Source organism: Dermochelys coriacea, chromosome 14, assembly GCF_009764565.3.
Source record: "Dermochelys coriacea isolate rDerCor1 chromosome 14, rDerCor1.pri.v4, whole genome shotgun sequence".
Taxonomy (NCBI): domain Eukaryota; kingdom Metazoa; phylum Chordata; order Testudines; family Dermochelyidae; genus Dermochelys; species Dermochelys coriacea.
The window spans coordinates 35114264-35132582 of NC_050081.1; the positions used below are offsets into that span (position 1 = coordinate 35114264).

Consider the following 18319-nt stretch of genomic DNA (forward strand, 5'->3'; position numbering starts at 1 on the left):
GGGTCTCAAATCTGGACTGTCAAACCATAGAGAGCATTGCATGATCACGGCAGAGAAGCCAATCTCATTGCCTCAGGGATTGTGCAGCCTGTTTGCCAGTGTCCTCTGTGATCCTGTGTCAGACAGTGTGACTGAGACATGTGGGGGCGGGACGGGAACAGCGGCCTGGAAATGAGTTGTGGGGGGAGGGAGGGAGTTGTCATCTCGACAATGAGGTGACTGTGGAGAGGGGAGAGTCAGGGACGGGGCAAGTTTCACCAATAGGGAAAGAAGAAATGAAATGGGAAAAGGTGAAGATAAAGTAAAACAGGAGTAAGGTCAGAAGCCTGGGGGAAGCTGAAATGAAAAGAGTGAAAGCAAAACAACCCTGAGAAGGGAACCGCTCAGGGGGCACCGAGAGGGGAGGGGATAAATTCATCAGAGAGAACTGGGTACCTGCGTTGGAATGATCTGTGACACGGATCAGAGAAGAGTTCGGGAGACTCAGAGAAATAAACTAACGAAAAACGATGCGTACAACTGGTTGAAATGAAAGACATGGGAGAAGGAAAGGGAATGCGAGAAGGAGGTGGGGATCTATGAAGTGTTTCTGAAAGTGAGACTGTAGCATTAATTCCACCCCATAATTCATGCACCTTTCAGAGCAGCACTTCTTCTAATTTGTGGATGTTTTTACCATGTGGTCTGGCTATGAAAGTTCCCTCTCAGCTCCTCTTAAGCCTGACATTTACTTAAGGTGAATGAAACATATCAGTCATCCTTCTTGTCTGTTTCCCTTTAATTTCCCAGCTGGGATTTTTGAAGGCAGACATGGGACTCCCCCCCGCCCAGCCCCCGAAATTGGTTGTGTCAACCCAGCACGAGTGAGGATATCTGTGTATGTCACTATGATGACAGCCTGGACCTTACAGTTTTATGTTGCTCTCCATCCTGCTCTCTAGGCCATGTGTTTTATATAAACATGTACGTCAGGAATTGTTCACCTGTGGTCTGGAGAGAGCTGCTTGGGTCATTTTACTTCTCTGCTCCCAAGCCTGCCCATGTGTGACACCAGCCATCAAATTGTGTGACTGATGTTTTCAATCTGGAATACCTGGATTTCAGGGCACATTGCCCCTCATTCAATAGATTATAACATTTTCAGCTAGCGGGTGAATTAAATTATATATTTTAGTTTTCTTCTTTTAATACCCCATGGAACCACTCAGTCCCCACTCCCGCAGCAGCCGGATTTGTAATATGGCCTCCCCGGTCCCCCACCATTATTTCTGAGGCCAATCACTGTTGGGGGACTTGACACACTGTTCCATCAGGTACACAAATGCTTACTAGCCAGATTAGAGGTCAGAGCTTCAGCGTTCTGTGCCTGGCTCTGATGTGCAGTGGTGGAAACCAGGTCGTATCTATTTTATACATTCAATCCAAAGGCAGTAGGAATGAGTGGCTAGCACCTGGAGAGGTTTCCATATTGGAGAGCTGGGTTCTCTTCCCAATTCTACCTGAAGTGACCTTGTGCAGCCTCTCAAATAGTTTGTAATCGGGGAGAGAAAGTGTCTGATACTTCTCTGCTATCTTGGGCAGGGGATCTGGTGTTGTATTTGTGACATTGTGATGTGCATGGAAATGAAAAGAACAAAAAGGAGAGGTGACATTTGAACTCATGGCTTCTAATGCTGACTTTGCCACATGTTTGCTGGCAGAAGAGTCTCACGTGTGTCTGTGAATGGCTGACTGCATTTGGAGCAAGACAAAAAAAGTAACAGAAATCAGGGAAAATAGTGAATTTTCCACTAATCCAGTAACTTGGGAGCTCTGGTGGCCACATGGTGCCGATCTTCCTTCTTGCCAGTTGGGAATTTGTAATTCAAAGGCAATTATAGTGTGTGAAATGCGTTGCTCGTGTGACTCTGACAGACCAGCTCAGATCAGAGCAATAATTCACTTGTGTCTGAATATCAAAGAAGGGTTAAGTGTATCAATGTGTATTCAGGCCAATTCACTGGTGCAGATAGAGATCAAACCAGAGATGTTAAGTGTATTGTTTTTGCTTGTCTAAATCTTCTTGTTTATTATTACATTACCTTTCCATTCTGTAGTCCCTAGTAAGCAGATAACCCTAAACTGAAGTGTGTGTTAGTGTTAAGTTAAGAAGATGTCTGATGTGAACACTTCATGAAAACTAATAAAGGTTGTTTGTTGTTATCTTACTTTTAGATTGCATATACCCCTGTTATTACATTTTCATTGTATATTTCTTTGCAACTAAATAACCCATTAAATGTAGATGAAACCTTGCGGGATGCAAATCAAGAAGAGGCCACCTTCCATGCCAGGGAGAACCCTATGGAGTCACGACCCAGACTGAAAACCGCTGATTTAAATTATGTCTCTTCAGATCCCCACCACACCACTTCAGCTCTGCGAATAATTGTTGGGCTGCGTGTGGGCCAGCTGCTGGAGGGAACATGATACATGCTGTGCTAATGGCTTACACAAGCATTTGCCAGTCATCAGTAGAACATTTGTGATCAGGATTCTGGTCTCCTGTTGCTGGCTCTGGTGTGGTGTAACAGTTAGCAACAGGAGAACCAATGAACACAGATACTTGACACTTTCAGCCAAGGCAGTGGGGCTGAGTAGCTAAGACCTGGGATTCCATTTGGAGAACCTGATTCTATTCCCCATTTTGACTTCAGTGACCTTGTGCAACTTCTGTTCACTTATTAGCAAAATGGGCTGCAAAGGTGTCCAATACAAGGTTGCCTTCTAGGGCTGGGAATATGAAGTCATGGTCAGTCATAAGGGCTGGGAGGTGCCTGCAAACACAAACAACACTCAGTAGAAGTGAGATGATTTGTACTCATGGCCTCTAGCTTGTTTCACTTTCCCCCAGCCCTTGTTTTTTGTGTGTGTGTCCTTGTTGTTGGAGAGTATTCCCACTTTCCCATCCCGCTGTTCCACTAAACAGTCTGGGAATTGTCTCATTGGCACTGTCAGCTGCAAATGACATGGGATGAGGGATTCATCTCTCCAGCCTCCACCTCAGCCCCTGGACGCCACTTCTGTTGGCCAAAAATAACTACACGTTACACATGGCTGACTGGTGACTTCAATTCTCAGGCAATACATTCATCAGCAACAAAAACTGAGCAGCAGTGAGATCCTCTGCTTGAGCCCATCCACCATAGTTGACAGCCTGTGGCTGCAAAGAAGCAGCAAGTCTTGTTAGAAGCCCAGGCTGGAGACGTAAGGAGCCACAGTGGTACCCCAGATCCAGTTTGCACCTGGGGGATCCTATCACAAGGAGAGCAGTCAGAACTTAGAACTAACAACTTACGCAGTATAGTCCCTGTTTGATTTGTACCTGAGAACAGAGAGAGGTTGGGCTTTAAACTTCTACCTTAAAGCAATAAAGGCACTCCCTTCACCATAAACTCCAGTGTAACAGTACAACAACTGTTTATTACTGAAGTAATTAAAAGGGGAGTTTCCATTTGGTGCAGGAGATGAAAAATATAATGGTTATTATGACTGTATTAAACAGGGCCGGATTAGCTTTTTGTGGGCCCGGAGCCAAACATATTTGTGGGGCCCCCTGGGGAACAAAGGGGCCAGGGGCAAGAGCACAGTGGGCAGGGTGGATTTGATTTAAATCATGATTTAAATCACTAGTCAGGAAGACTCAATTTAATCATGGTTTTCTATATAAATGTGTATTCTTGTTTGTTGTTACTACCTTAATACATATTCTTCACAACTCAGAGCTAGATGTAGGTTTCATTTTTAGAAAGTACACACTATACATTTTTAAACAGTGATTTATTTTGAAAACTTTTCAGATTAGTTTTACAGCTATATCAGAAAATGAATGATTGGTTATTTCATTTACCAAAGGTAATTGAAGCAGATATTTATTGTCATTGGGAGGTGAATGATCTCCAATTCAACAGGTTAATCATTAATATTTGGAGGATTTTCTTGCCAGACTGTATTAGGAGGAAAACATCACCAGACAGACATTTAAATTGTTTTATTTAACTAAAACAACAACATTAAGTATTCTGGATTTTTTCTTCAACAGCAAACATATAATATTTTAACAAAAAAGCATATATCCCTCATTTCTCACATTTATCTCCAGACTTCTCCTTGTCCAGATCTATTCTGCCCCCAACAGTCTTCTATTCATTGAACTTTTTGAAACTTTGCACTTTTAGAGAGAGGTACAAAGGGATTGACTCTGTGTACACAAATTTGCAGAGGGACAATAGAGTTGAGGTCTGTTATTTCTCACCTTTGTATATTATTTATTTATTTTAAAACATTTTTTGCTGTATTACCTCGGGAGACACAAATCCACAGTTTGAGAACTGAAAAATTAAGCATCTCTGATGGTGTCTTTTAGACTGAGCACTGAGTCCCATTGGGTAGATAGAAAGATTAACCTAAATAATCCATACAGAAGCCTGTGGAACCCCATAAAATTGGGTCCCTAATCCATGAACTATTAGAACTCATTTACAAAACTTTTCTCAAACATTACATGAATATATTGTCTCATGCTATAGAACTATAATTTATCCTCCCTATTCCATGATGAGATATCTTTGAGCTATAAGGTATCTTAATTAAAACTATCTTTAGATAGGTTTTTTTTTTCTCAAAAAGCATTTTATCAAAAAAAAAAAAAGAAAAAAAACTTTTTTTTTTAAATTTTAAAAAATCATTGATTGTTATCCACCCTGACAGTGGGACAGGGTGGGGGAGGGGAAGGATTGGTCCCCACCTGGAGCGAAGCAGGAGCCAGGGGCAAAAGTGGGGGGGGGGAAGGATTGGTCCCCAGCTGGAGCGAGGCAGGGGCCAGGGGCAAGAGCACAGGGGTGCATGGGGGGGAAAAGATTGGTCCCCAGCTGGAACGAGGCACAGGCCGGGGCAAGAGCGGGGGGGGGGGAAGGATTGGTCCCCAGCTGGAGCGAGGCAGAGGCTGGGGCAAGAGCACAGGGGTGCATGGGGGGGGGGGAAGATTGGTCCCCAGCTGGAGCGAGGCAGGGGCCAGAGGCAAGACGAGGACAGTGGGGCACGGCAGGAGGATTGGTCCCTGCTGACTGGAGCAAGGCAGGGGCTGGGGGCAAAAGCACAGCGGGGCGGGAGCTAGGCTTGGTCCCTGGAGCGAGGGAGGTGCCAGGAGTAAACTGCAGGCGCAGCAGGGCTGGGGAGGGATAAACAGGACCCCCCCGTCTGCCCACCTTCTCCCTGGTCCTAGTGCCCCCCCCCCCCCGGCTTCCACTGCTGCAGAGCAGCTGAGCGGCAGGCAGGGACTCGCTCCGCTCCGCTCCGCTCCGCTCCGGGCGGCTGGGTGACCGTCCCTGGCTTTGGGCTTCCGGACCCCGGGGGAGCCCGAAGCGGCACCGGCCGTGGCCGGCAGCCCGGAGGAGCGGCAGGGCAGTGGCTGAGGGCTCCTCTCCGCCCCCCCCCAGCTGGCTGCTTGCCAGTGACGGGCGGGGGGGGGGCATGAGAGGAGCCCTCGGCCGGCCAGCGGAGAGGAGGAGCGAGTGGGGGGAGAAGCCCCGGCTCCGGTCCCAGGGGAAGGGGCTGGAGAGCGGAGCCGGCGCCGCGGCCGCTGGGCTGCAGCCGAAGTGGGGCGACCAGGGGGCCAGCGCCGTCATAAACCCGGCCCCGCATGTAGCAGGTGCCGAGGCGCAGGAAGCTGAGTCTCTTCGAAATTCTCACGGTCTTCCGCCGACTTGGGGCCCTTGGCTATGTCTGAGTCAACGCGGGACCCCCGGGTGGACTTCTCCGGGAGAGGATCCTTCACCCCAAACTGCAGTGTGGGGGCGAAGGGGCGGCGATCCCCACCGCGTGCCGCTTCCGCTCCTACTTGCGCTTGCCAGCTTGGCGAAGGCACCGAGAGACCCACATCTCGCTTCAGTGTCTTGACAAAAAAGAGACACCATTTGGAAGCAAAGCCTGGGATCCAGCTCCTTGTCTCTGTCATTTCTCATTTCATTGTTTTCCTATGTTTTGTTTTGTTTCTGGGGGTGGTGAGTTCAGTGTGGGGTTTGGATGGTAACTGACCTGCTATATAAACTGCTGATTCCTTTTCTTGATTGAGAACGGTGTTCCTGATGCAACTGGACAAGTTTTGGTGTGAATGTTCTGTTACAATGATCCCAGTTTCTGTTTCAAACAGGCTGTTATCTCCCTGGGATTTTGTTTCAGAGAGTGATGGTAAACGTTGCCCATTGAAATCTTTCCGCGGCACCTCAGGCTCTGGGTACCAGCCAGCTGATCGACAAACCACCCGGATCCCTCCATCCTGGTGACCTTCCACAGAGATGAGAGGAGCAGAGCCCAGACCTAAGGGGAAAACACATAAAGGTGTCAATTCCATGAATTAATTTATAAAGCAGAAGGGATGAGGGACAGTTTGTGGATCCCTTACTCACACTAGAAAGCACTTGTGCATGGAGGTAGTCAGTAGAAGGGATAAATGAATACTGGAATGTCTGAAATTCCAGTTTTCATGGACACAAAAATGTGAACAAATATTTACAATAGTTTCACTGAGTCAGTGGGAGATATTGTCCTATCAACACAGGAGCAACTGTGTGCTGACACCTTTGGAGCTATGATCACTTCATTTAGATACCTGAGTGGGATCTGAACTTTTTCATAAGCTGATCATTAGTACAGTAGCTAAATATGTTTCTTTTCTTTTTTTTTTTTAAATCTAACTGGTGTCATGGTTACAGTATTAAAGCGGCAGGGGAGAAATGTTCAGTCTTGTCTAAGAGTGGTTAATATGTAGTTCCCCATCACCGAGTCTCAGCAAATAAGGCTGCATTTGATTTTAACTACCACCCCTACATAACAACCAACCCATAAGAAGGCCATAAAAGTCTGGCAGCCCCACCTTAGCCACACATCCTAGAAATGACTGCAGAGCAATTGGAAGGCTTTATGTGTCCAGATGGCCTTTCCCTCTTGTTTCTTGTCATGTGGCTTCTTTGTGATCTTGTTGCTGCACCAACTCATTGTTCATTACTTGTTGTGTGAAACGTCACCTATGTCATGTGATGTTGTTTCTAATGACATTCAATTGGACTGTGCTTCTTACATCACTTTGGTCGAGATCCACTAATGGACTCATTTTACCCTAGTGTAGTGGTGCCTTGGTCGTCCCTCCCGCTCTGGATTGGAGGGAGGCCACACCGCCTCACTATACCACTGGGATTGCTGCCTAGTCTCAGGGGGAATTAGCGAACCGATGTTAGCATCCCAACCAGTGTAATCAGGCTGAACCCCAAATAGTCAAGGGGTTCCGGCCTTTAGGCAGGAACAGGGCCTCCCTGGAGTGTGTATGCTCTGGCCCTTAGGCAGGGGCCAGAGCAAACCCAGCGGTCTACACATTTTTGTGTAGTGTACACATGGGCATTCTTCCATTCTTGTCCTGCACAAATCCTGCTGGGCACCATTTATGAATTTGTATGGAATAAAAACATCTGACTGTAGTCAGCGCTTCCAAATTAAGACAAGTTCTGGTGTTTTGTTTTTCAGATCTCTTTTTCCTGAGGGTGAATCCCTTGATGGCGACTTTGAGTGTGGTCCTGGTGGTTTTGTTTGCTTTCATTGGCCTCACTGTTTATCTCTTTAAAATGAAAGGTAAATACCAGAGGAAGAAATATACTGTAAACAAAGATTTTGTTTTAATAAATAAATTAGAGCAATTTAGGAATTTAATATTAAAAGAATGTGGGATCTGCTGACTTTGTCCTGTATAAAGAAGAAGAATGCATGTGAATTTATTGATGGGGGGGAGAGGGCTGTGGTAGGGGGAGAGCGGGAGAGGACTGTGTGTGTAGGGGTGGGGGGTAGAATAGAAGAGAGGAGAGTCTTGGGCAATAGAACTGAGTCAGAGAATTGGATCATAGCAGATACATCTGTGTTCTGCTTGGTCCTTCATCTCCCTCTGCTGCTAGTTCTCAGGAGATTACCACTGTCTGTCTCTGGTCCCACTTGAGAGAAGGTTCTGCAAAGCCTAGTCTCTCATATTTGTACTTCAAATCTCTTTTCTGCTAATAAAGTGTACTGCACGTGGACATTACAGTGAGAGGCCCTGTAGAAATGCCCTTGTGGTATATCAGTAAAGAAACACATTTCTTTCTCACTTAGGAATTAAAAAATCATACCCATTGTCACGTAACTCAGACACAGCTGTCCTTAACCTGCTGAACTTCATCCATAAAGAGGGTCTGCCTGATTTCCAAATCAATCAGACATCCTTCCTAATGAATTGTGTACCTGTAGGAAGTAGTCTTCAAACACTTTTAATGAAGCAAGGAGATGATATTAATTTACATTTATTTCTGTACTTTTCAGCGAAACTTACTGAAGAAGTTGGTAAATTTCAATTTCCCTTTTCCACAAATACAGATTTTGATCAAGTTACACAATTGCATATAGGCTTGTTGGTTTCTCAGATTTGTTTTTATTTCTGTGTGTTTGTTGGGTGGGGGAGGGTTAGTATGTGTAACAGGCTGGACCATTTCAGGGCCTGTTTGGATGTTTCCAAAAACCCTTTCCCCTTAAAAGTCCTTTGAATTAGGGGATTAGGTCAGCATAGCTACGTGTACAAGGGGTGTAAGTTTTCAATGCAAACCAGCCTCAGTCTCAGAGTCTTTGAGAAGAATCTATAGAGATCAGGCTTGTCAATGAAGGTGTGCTGAAATGGGAATTTTCTGCACTATTTTAATTAATTTTATATGTGCCTCAGTTTCTTCTAATGTGACATTGCTATCCATTGGGGTAGACGGACTGTTTGCTCTCAGGGCAGGCTAGGAGACATAAGTCTGGGTGCTGCCTAGTTGTCTGGGCCTTAGACCGCCTGTCGATGGAGCATTGAGAAAACAATGGCAAATCCAGTCACCTGGGGGTGTAGCATCGATCAAGTGAATTCATGACAGAAGTTTAAGAACAGCTGGACCCCATGACAGGATTTATCTTCAACCGCTCCCTGCTGCAGTCAGCTTGTACCCAGGGTCATGCATAAAGGGGGGGCAAGCAGAGGCACTGGACCCCAAATAATCATTGAGGGCACAGAGCTTCTTCAACCCCAGGGCTGCAAAGGCAAGGAAGAGTGACCTGCTGCCAGTGTCAGGGGGGAGGCAGAGTAGAACGAACTCCTGCTGGTGTGTGGGAAAGAGCAAGCTCCTGTGTGGGAGGGAAGAGTGCTCTGCCACGGTGGGCATAGGGGAAAGAGCAAAGTCCTTCCCTGGCCGGAACGGTGAGGGGAGCGAGCTCCAGGGATGGGTACATAATGTGCTCCTCCAAAAGAGGTCAAATTTAAATTGCTGCACACATCCCTGCTTGTACCTGGTCTGAAGGGCCACTGTGAGTGACAGAGGGTCACACGTTCTCTTCCTCCCAGTGGTTCTGTTGCAGAAATCAGCTCCTCTGAGTTCCAACAGCCTTTCTGCTGATTGCGGCTCCCTTCCTGTGACAACCTCTCTCTTTTGAAATCATTTCCTCCAAGTGGAGCAGGCCCTGCAGGAATGAGGCCACTTGAGCCCAGAGGAGTTTTCATCTTTTCCTGACTGGGATAGGGCTGTGCCCCAGGACAGGGTGTGTTAATCTAGTTTAATAATATTTGGGGTAAGTCTAAACTAGATAAACTTCACACCAAAATGTTATTGGGGGTGTGTTTATGGGGAAGCAATAGAAAAAAGAAAGTTGAATAAAAATAATCACCCAACCTTAACTTTGTATTGATGATAACGAGAAATAACACATAAGGTGGCAAGAAAAGCTCATAAAAACGTTTATACATATTTCTGTTTATGTTTTAGTGAAATGAGATCTAGAAATTGGTAAGTGTCATTTTCTTCCTTCTGAAAAGAAAATTTTTGTACACAATTGGATCCCCCTGTAGGAGTGTGATAGGGTCATCGGTGGGTTATGTGGCCTAGTGGTTAGCACACTTAATGCCTCCTCCCAGTGGGCAAGTCTTGCAGTCCTGGCCCTCTTTTAATCAGAGGTGCAAGAAGGTGGGCAGTGGAAAGGGAGCCTGGGCCCACCCACTCTTCTGGGCTCTGATCCAGCGCCTTAGGAGGGTCAACAGTTTCTGGTCCCCAAAGTTGTCCTCCGAGTTGCCCTCCCTGGGTCACTTCCAACCAACTGATGGTCTCCCCCGGTTCCTATCCAAGATAAGGTAAAAAGAAAAGGCAATGAAACCATCACCCCTGATGGGGCTAAGTATACAGTCAGTCCTTTGTCAGGAGCCTTCAGGGCGGGTCTGTCCTCCTCCCCAGCCACTCCCGTCTGAACTGGGTTGCTCCCTTTCCAGCCCTCTCTCCAATTGAAGCATGTTCTGCAGGGCTGGATGGGCAGGGCTACCTGGGCCCAGTAATGTCCTTTCACCCCATCAGACCCAGTGTGGGGTTTGTATACTCCCTCACACACCCTCCCTCTCAGACCCTGGGCTGGGGTGTCCTGGGGCCAGTTCATGTCCCCACCATCCTGTGAAAAAGAAGTCCACGCTTTTACCACCCGAAAACTTCATTGAGTGAAGCCACTGAATAATGCCTGGATTATGGCCTGTCATTGAGCTCAGCCAGTGGATTGGTGCACGGTCAGTTACTAGGTGGAAGGGCTAACCCTACAAGTAATAGCGTAGGGCATCAATGGCTCATTTCACCTCCAGGGCCTCCTTCTTGATGACTGATTAGGCTACCTCCTGTGGGAATAGCTTCCTGCTGGGATAGAGACAGGGTGTTCTTCTTCTCCCAATGCTTGACACGGGTGCAGTGTCCTTAACCTGGTCTGTCAACTGGGCAGCCATGGTAGCAAAGTTTGGGATGAACCGTCAATAGTATCCTGCTAATCCAATAAACCACTGGACTTGATACTTTGTGAAAGGGACAGGGCAGCCCACTAAGACTTTTGTATCAAAGGTCGTATCTCCCCCGCCCCTCCCCCCACACCCCTGACATCCTACCCTAGGTAAGTGACTTCTTGGGTGGCCAGCTGACACTTGGTTGGGTTGGCCATCAGACCCGCCTCTTTGAGAGCACCAGATACCACAGGGACATGCTCCATACACTCGGCCCAGCTCTCTCTGCAGATGATGATATCGTCAGTGTAGGTGGCTGTGTAGGATCCCTGCAGCCGCAGCACTCTGTCCATTGGCTGCTGGAAAGTGGCAGTGGCCCCATGTAGTCCAAAGGGCATGGTTCTAAACTGCTGGACTCCATCATAGGCAGATTGTTTAATTGTTGTGGAGTTGTTTGCTTTTACATTTACCCTTTTTATTTATTTTTGCATTACTAAACCTGTTTTTCTTTGGTTGCTTACTTGTTTTTTATGATTATTCTCATGGGGGGAGGTAATATGAATTTATAAAATGTGGGGAATGACTAACCTGGATAAGTTTCACACAAAAAGCTAATTTGATTAACTGGTAAGCAATAGAGTAATTGGGTTTGTTTAGTTCGGAGAAGAGAAGGCTGAGGGGGGACGTGATAACAGTTTTCAAGTACATCAAAGGTTGTTACAAGGAGGAGGGAGGTAAATTGTTGTCATTAACCTCTGAGGATAGGACAAGAAGCAGGGGCTAAATTGCCATGAGGGAAGTTTAGGTTAGACATTAGGAAAAACTTCCTAACTGGCAGAGTAGGTAATAAATGGAATAAAGGAGGATGTGGAATCTCCATCGTTGGAGACTTTTAAGAGCAGGTTAGACAAACACGTGTCAGGGATGGTCTAGATAATATTTAGTCCTGCCACGAGTGCGGGGGATTAGACTTCCAGTCCTAGGATTCTATGATTTTAATAGAATCACAGAGTTTATGAGCAGAAGGGACGACCAGATCATCTAATCTAACCTCCTTAAGAGGCAGCAGAATAGAAATAATTTCTAAGCCTTAATTATCACACTGATGACAATGAGAAATAAAACATAAGAAAAGGGAAACAAACAATATGTGTATTTCTGCTTCATTTTTAGGCAAACAAAATATAGAAATTGGTAAGTGTCATTATCCTTCCTCTGACAAGAAATTTTTTGTATGAAATTGGATCCTCATGTGGGATTTTGTTTAATTGTTGTGGAGTTGTTTGATTTTCAATTAAACATTTACAATTCAGTTGCAACATTTAACCTATTTTTGTTTGTCTGTGTTTTTGTTTTTTTATTTATTATTATTTTTTGGTTGGGGAGGTTACAGTAACGTGATCAAATGTGGGAAGGAGACACTAAATTGGAGAGATTTCACACCAAAATTTAATTTGAAAAACTGATAAACAATAGAGTCACAGAGTTTAAGACCAGAAGGGACCACTGGTCCCTCTCTTGTCTGACGTCCTGAAGAAGAGAAATAAAACCTAAGAAAAGGGAAACGCCTAACAAATATATATATTATTTCTCTTTAATTTTTAGACCTACGAGATAAAGAAATAAGTAAGCGTCATTCTCCTTCCTCTGACAAGAAACTTTTTGTACCAGTTTGGATCCTCATGTGGAAGTTTGTTTAATTGTGGTGGAGTTGTTTGTTTTCAAATGGAACTTTCAAAATTGTTGCAATATGAAATCTTTTATGTTTGTTTGCTTGCTTTTTATTATTACTAGAATTATTTTGGGGGCATACAGGGGTTTGTTTTGTAACATAACTTTAATCAATGTGGGGAAAGACTAAACTGAATGAATTTCACAGCAAAAGCTAATATGAAAAATTGATAAGTCATAGAATCATAGAGTCACACAGTTTAAGACCAGAAGAAATGACTGGGTCCTCTAATCCGACCTCCTCAAGAGGAGATTGAATAGAAAAAAATATCTCTCAGCCTTAATTTTCATACTGATGACAAAGGGAAATGAAACATAAAACAAGGGAAACTCCTAACAAACAATATATGTCTGTCTGTTTAATTTTTAGGCAAAAGAGATACAGAAATTGGTAAGTGTCATTATCCTTCTTCTGACAAGAAAATTTTAATACCAAATTGGATCCTCATGTGGGAGCTGTTTTAATTATGGTGGAGTTGTGTGCTTTTAAATTTAACTTTTACAATTTTATTGCAATATTAAACTTTTTTTTGTTTGCTTACTTGCTTTTTATTATTATTCTTTTGTGGGGAGTATTGTAACTTAATAAAATATAGAGAAAGACTAAACTGGATAAATTTCTTGCAAACAGTTAATATGAGAAATTGATGATCATAGAGTAACAGAGTTTAAGACCAGAAGGGACCACTGGGTTCTTTAGTCGGACATTTTGAGGATGAGTTTGATGTCTTTCAGCCTTCACTATCATATTGGTGATAAAGAAAACTAAAAAATAAGAAAAGGGAAATGCCGAACAAAAATATGCATTTATTTCTGTTTACTTTTTAGACATACGAGATAAAGAAATAAGTAAGTATCATTGTCCTTGCTCTGACAAGAAAGTTTTTGTAACAAAATTCGATCTTTGTGTGGCAGTTTGTTTAACTGTGGTGTAGATGTTTTCTTTTAAATTTAATTTTTAAAGTTGTTGCAATTGGAAACCCTTTTTTGTTTGTTTGCTTTTTTACTATCATTCCTTTGGGGGATGTGGGTGGTTGTTTTTTAATGTAACTTTATAAAATATGGGGAAAGACTAAACTGGATGAATTTCACACCAAAAGCTAATTTGAAAAATTGATAAGCAATACAGTAGTAAAGTGGGTAGTGGCCAAGAAAATATGGCCCGGGAGGAATTGTCGGAAGGCTCTGGTGAACTATCAGCCCCTGAGATGATTAACTCCCTCCACACTGCAAAGTGTGGGACGTAACCAACCTGAATTAAAGTGGAACCTGGGCAATAGCCTATACCCAAAGTCTTGCCACCTAAGCTGGGTGCAAAATACCACTAAACTTGAGTCAGAGTTTTTGGGCTTGCACAAGTAACAGTTTGGGGAAGCAGGCAAGTAAGATCCTGGGCTAACTCTGCAGTGAAGTTTTGCCCTGGGAGAGAGACACTCATGCAACCTAATGGAGGTTCTGATGCTTTACATTTTAGTATATGTCTTGAAGAACTTTCTTTTTCCATCAGTCATTAATTTATACAATATTGAATCATGCAATACTTGTTCAGATCCGCTCTCATCTCTAATTATGTGGCTGGTTTTAGGGTGGAGAAGATCTGTGGCACCTGTAGAAGAAGGTAACCAAAGATCATATTTTATCAATGTCCAAATATCTGTTCCCATGAGGCAATGTGCCCCTTTTTTCCTCGAATGTGGGAGGGGATGTGATAGTTCAGGGCAGATCTCTCTAGCACCCTGCATTTCACGGCGCATCATGAGGCAGGGTTTGTGCCTATGTCCTACCACACCATACTGAATCTATATCATATTGCATCTACTCTTCCTCCCCCTCCAGTGCCCGCAAGTGCACTGCACCCTGCAGAGATCTGTGATAGCTACTACTCATTGTACAGATCCAGTCCACAACCACTTCTCCAGGGGGAGTTTGTTTAATCTTCCTGTGCTGATGGCTGATTTCCAGTGTCTCCCTGTTTCTTCCTTCATCTTTTTCCCATTGAAGAAAGCCAGGAGCTCTGCAGTGACCCCACACTTATGGGGTGAACAGGGACTGTGTCTGTGGATGACCCTTGCTCCAGCCTCAAGCTTTGATCACAGAGAGGGGTTCCCTTGGATCCATTATAAAGATGTAGGAAGCTCCTGTGATCAGAGCTGTGAGTTTGTCTTTTTTCTCCTCTCTCCATCCACCATGACCCAAGTATGCTCCTGTCTCTGGTAAACAGGATGCCACTTCAGTCTCCCCATCACTGGTATGACCCTCTCCTTATTTCCACCTGCCACCTATTCCACACATCCTCCTAGTGGCGGATTAGCCACTGGGCTAACAGGGCCTGTGCCCAGGGGCCCCAGCCAATTGGGCGGCCCCAGAAAAATGGACGCGTCTAGGCCCCAACCTGTTCTGCCTGCCCAGCACTCCCGCCAAGGAGCAGGGTCAGAGCTCAAGGGCTTGCCCTACTCCACCCACATGGCACTTCAGCCGGGGAGTGAAGTCGGGGTGCAGGGGCTTGCCCTGCTATCCGGCTGGACCGCCAGGTGGGCGGAGTGTGGCAAGCCCCTGGGCCCTGACCCCATTTCCCTGGAAGAAGCGCAGGGGGAGATGGTGGACTGCAGGGAGAAGGGGTCGGGAGAAGCCCCCACTTGCTCTGGCCCAGGGCCTCACAAAACCCTAATTTGCCCCTGCTCCCCCCCCCACGCATAGCTTCTGCCTCATTCCACCATGAACCCCCTTCAGTCGTGCTGACCCCTCCCTCCCCCAGGCTAATGGACCTTTTTGATGTGATTGCTGCTGAGCAGTGACATTCTGGGCAGGTTCAATCCTGTGTGACCTGTTCCTGTCCGAGCCGTGACATTTCAGAGCAGGCCGGGTGCAGTGGGGAGGCCCCATAGCAAAGTCCAGCACAGGGGGAGCTGGGACACAGTGAAATTGAAGGTGGGGTGGGGGGAAGCTCTGCCAATGATCACTGAGTTGTACCATCTGCTGGGGCTGCCAGAGTCTCTAGTCCCCTCCCCGGGGAGAGGTGGGGGCAGGAGGGGAAAGATCCTTTCACTCCATCACTGACCCATCTCTGCACTGGGGAGGGAGCTTCCCTCTGGGGTTTAAAGCTGGCTCCTGCCTCCTCTATTTTCCTCCTTAATAAAAGCTTCTGACCCCTTCCTGGCTTTGTCTCTGCCGCTGGGAATGGAGCAGCCCCAGCAGGGGGAACAGGGAGCTGAAGAGAAAAAGACCGAGGAGCTGCAGTGACCTCCCTGCTCAGTCTCAGGAGCCCAGGACAGAGGCAGCTCCCTGGGATCCAGGCCTGTTCCAGCCAGGATGGGGCTGCGGGGGAGTGTGAGAAATGGTCCCTTCCTCCCCCAGGGCTGAGATCTGCCCCTAACGCTCGGATTCTCTCACTTCCCAGTGAATGTGACGCTGGATCCAGACACGGCTCAGTCCCAACTCGTCCTGTCTGAGGATGGGAAAAGTGTGAGATGGGGAGACACGCGGCAGGATCTGCCCAACACCCCTGAGAGATTTGATTCTACGGCCTGTGTGCTGGGGTGTGAGGGATTCACCGCGGGGAGACATTGCTGGGAGGTGGAGGTGGGGGATGGGGAACTCTGGGCTGTGGGGGTGGCCAGAGAGTCTGTGAGGAGAAAGGGATGGATCAGCCTTAGCCCTGAGCAGGGGATCTGGGCTTTGGGGCAGTGCGGGGGGCATTTCCGGGCTTTCATCTCCCCTGAGGCCCCTCTGCCCCTGAGCCAGGTCCCCAGCAGGATCTGGGTTTGTCTGGACTGTGACCGGGGGCAGGTGACATTTGGTGATGGGGCCCCGATCTGCAATGGGACTTTTGTCACGAAAAATGCCCAGTTTTGGCAACAAAAAACTTCTACCCCTGTTACAGGTTTGGTCACAGAGACCCCTTTGAGACTGTCACTTGATGCGCTGGGGTACCACTGAGAACAACCCTCCTGCCAGAACGGGCACCTCTCCATATACTCCAGTTTCCAGTGATATGTTATAAGAGACCTTTGGCATAAAGCACATGCCAGCTATTCATTTTCAGATTCATAAGCCTATTTTCATAAAGCATATGGAGTGCAATGTTACAACCCCTATGAGAGACTTTTGTCTTTTCCCCTCCCTTTATTGTTGACAAAATGCCAGTGTAGACACTGCTGATTGTTTTGTCGAGGGAACTGGCTTACGCCACTATCCCACAAGGCCTGCCCTGATTGCTCTGCTCAGTGTTTTGATCTCTGCTGGCCTGCAGGCATACACTCATCCTCTTTCAAAGTTGGGGGAAGTATCTGACAGCTGAGTGTGCTGCTCCGTTTGAGGAACAAAGAGCAAATCATTGCAATGCTCCTGTTCTGCCCGGCACTAGGAACACAGGGGCAGGCAGACTGCTGCTGCAGAGGGAGGGAGACAGACTGCTGGACTGCTTTGCCATTCCTCAGCCTGGAGAGCTCACAGAGCTACTCATGATGCCGCTCTCGGCAGCTGAGGGAGAACTTGGAGAGAATCCTAAGATGTGCAGCAATCAGCTTTTCCTTCCCACAACACTGTGGGATGCATACCCAGGGAACATTGCTCACGCTGTTGAGGATGGTGCCCCCAGTGTGGACATGATCTGTCAACAGAGGGAGCAAGTGTGAACATCCTCTGGTGATTTTTGTTTTGTCGGCTCTTGGGTGTCAACATAAGTTTTGTCAACAAAACTTGGTAGTGTAGACAAGCCCTTAGAATGGGATCCACAAAAGCCAGCATGCTAGAAAGGAAGTTGCCTAACCTAACCAATGGAAGATAGCAACTAGAGGGATATTGTATAGGGAGTCTAGGCAACTCACTCAACTTTGAGGATTACAGTGCTGTTACTCTGACTGTCTAGTGTCCCTAAGCACTCTAGTCCATTGTCCTTTGTTAGATTTTGTTCCTGATGTAAAATCACCAAAATACAGAAAAATCAGAAGCAACTTTTCTCTTCTTAGGATCAAATTCAGAGCTATTTGGGGAGTTTCAAGAAAGAGGGAGAAGAGAAAATGGTGTTTAACTAGAGTGGAGAGAAGGCAAATCCAGGAACTGCTGGTAGCTGCCATTGTTACTCACCAGTAAATCTGCACAGGGATGTTATCAATGCTCAGATTTTTATGAGTAACAGGAGAGTAACAGTGAGTAACATGCTCCCCCCTTTGAGAGGCTATTTATTGTTTCCTCTGTGCAAAGCAATTTCTGTTCTGGCTTAATGTAAACTGAACAGGAGAAAGGAGAATGAAGGACATTATATTTACTTACTGAATAATGCAAATCATTTTCTTAAAAACATTAAGTGACCAGCGTCCCAGGGGAGCCAACTGAGGTTACTTAATTAGGGCCAAACTGCAAAAATGGGGGAGCCACTCCCCAAAGCTGGATATTCCAATACTGAGATTTCCTAAGCCAGCACAAAACAGCCTCTATGATACCTTTCTGTTTACCCAGAAGCCAACAATACATTTCCCTTAAAGAAACACAGCCTTAGCCCTCCACCCAGACACCCAAGTCAAATATGATGAGGATCACTGAAAATCTTATTCATCATATAAGAAAGTTCTACCAATTCCAAAAGATCGGACACATTACCTCCCAGGTTAATGAATATTTCAGATCTTATCCAAATACATAAGAACATAAGAATGGCCATACTGGGTCAGACAAAAGGTCCGTCTAGCCTGGGGGTGGCGGTGGGAATGCTCTGGCTTCCTGCGGGGGAGGGAAAGGGCCTTGGGCACAAGGAGTGGGGCC

At 46.1% G+C, this 18319-nt stretch overlaps 9 protein-coding genes and 1 long non-coding RNA gene across 41 annotated transcripts in view; 7 read left to right on the forward strand and 3 right to left on the reverse strand.

Annotated features, from left to right (window-relative positions):
• The window catches only part of LOC119843336 (butyrophilin subfamily 1 member A1-like), a 1931986-nt gene extending 1929784 nt beyond the window's left edge, over positions 1-2202 (forward strand). The window contains exon 13 of the mRNA XM_043496872.1: positions 545-2202. The gene's annotated coding sequence lies outside the window, so the exon portion shown is untranslated. The remainder of the gene's footprint in view (positions 1-544) is intronic.
• The window catches only part of LOC119843287 (zinc finger protein 850-like), a 1467609-nt gene that overhangs the window by 1339041 nt on the left and 110249 nt on the right, over positions 1-18319 (reverse strand). The window lies entirely within an intron of this gene.
• The window catches only part of LOC119843274 (zinc finger protein 850-like), a 1382451-nt gene that overhangs the window by 1041247 nt on the left and 322885 nt on the right, over positions 1-18319 (forward strand). The gene's annotated exons all lie outside the window — the stretch shown is intronic.
• Positions 1-18319, reverse strand: part of LOC119843356 (zinc finger protein RFP-like) — a 1128717-nt gene that overhangs the window by 1024051 nt on the left and 86347 nt on the right. The window lies entirely within an intron of this gene.
• The window catches only part of LOC119843327 (E3 ubiquitin-protein ligase TRIM11-like), a 790215-nt gene that overhangs the window by 760354 nt on the left and 11542 nt on the right, over positions 1-18319 (forward strand). The window contains exons 1-8 of the mRNA XM_043496907.1: positions 7005-7662; positions 8380-8400; positions 12002-12022; positions 12434-12454; positions 12930-12950; positions 13388-13408; positions 14145-14177; positions 15957-16357. Coding sequence (XP_043352842.1) covers positions 7587-7662; positions 8380-8400; positions 12002-12022; positions 12434-12454; positions 12930-12950; positions 13388-13408; positions 14145-14177; positions 15957-16357 — 615 coding nt within the window. The 5' untranslated portion in view covers positions 7005-7586. Of the gene's footprint in view, positions 7663-8379; positions 8401-12001; positions 12023-12433; positions 12455-12929; positions 12951-13387; positions 13409-14144; positions 14178-15956; positions 16358-18319 lie in introns of the transcript that reaches the window.
• LOC119842642 (zinc finger protein 239-like) overlaps positions 1-18319 on the forward strand; it is a 1225455-nt gene that overhangs the window by 417889 nt on the left and 789247 nt on the right. The window lies entirely within an intron of this gene.
• Positions 1-18319, forward strand: part of LOC119843367 (zinc finger protein 664-like) — a 1158238-nt gene that overhangs the window by 269023 nt on the left and 870896 nt on the right. The window lies entirely within an intron of this gene.
• Positions 1-18319, forward strand: part of LOC119843338 (zinc finger protein 850-like) — a 621437-nt gene that overhangs the window by 269023 nt on the left and 334095 nt on the right. The window lies entirely within an intron of this gene.
• Positions 5641-18319, forward strand: part of LOC119843306 (butyrophilin subfamily 1 member A1-like) — a 66425-nt gene continuing 53746 nt past the window's right edge. For 26 of the 30 annotated variants that reach the window (XM_043496741.1, XM_043496740.1, XM_043496744.1 and 23 more), the window contains exon 1: positions 5644-6002. The gene's annotated coding sequence lies outside the window, so the exon portion shown is untranslated. Of the gene's footprint in view, positions 6009-18319 lie in introns of all 30 variants that reach the window. The other 4 variants (XM_043496743.1, XM_043496742.1, XM_043496769.1 and 1 more) reach the window with 3 other exon arrangements.
• Positions 6218-16462, reverse strand: LOC122456656. Its single transcript, XR_006275645.1, has 3 exons — positions 16450-16462; positions 6447-6990; positions 6218-6357 (listed from the first exon to the last, which is right to left on the reverse strand). It is a non-coding gene; the product is annotated as an uncharacterized LOC122456656 (long non-coding RNA).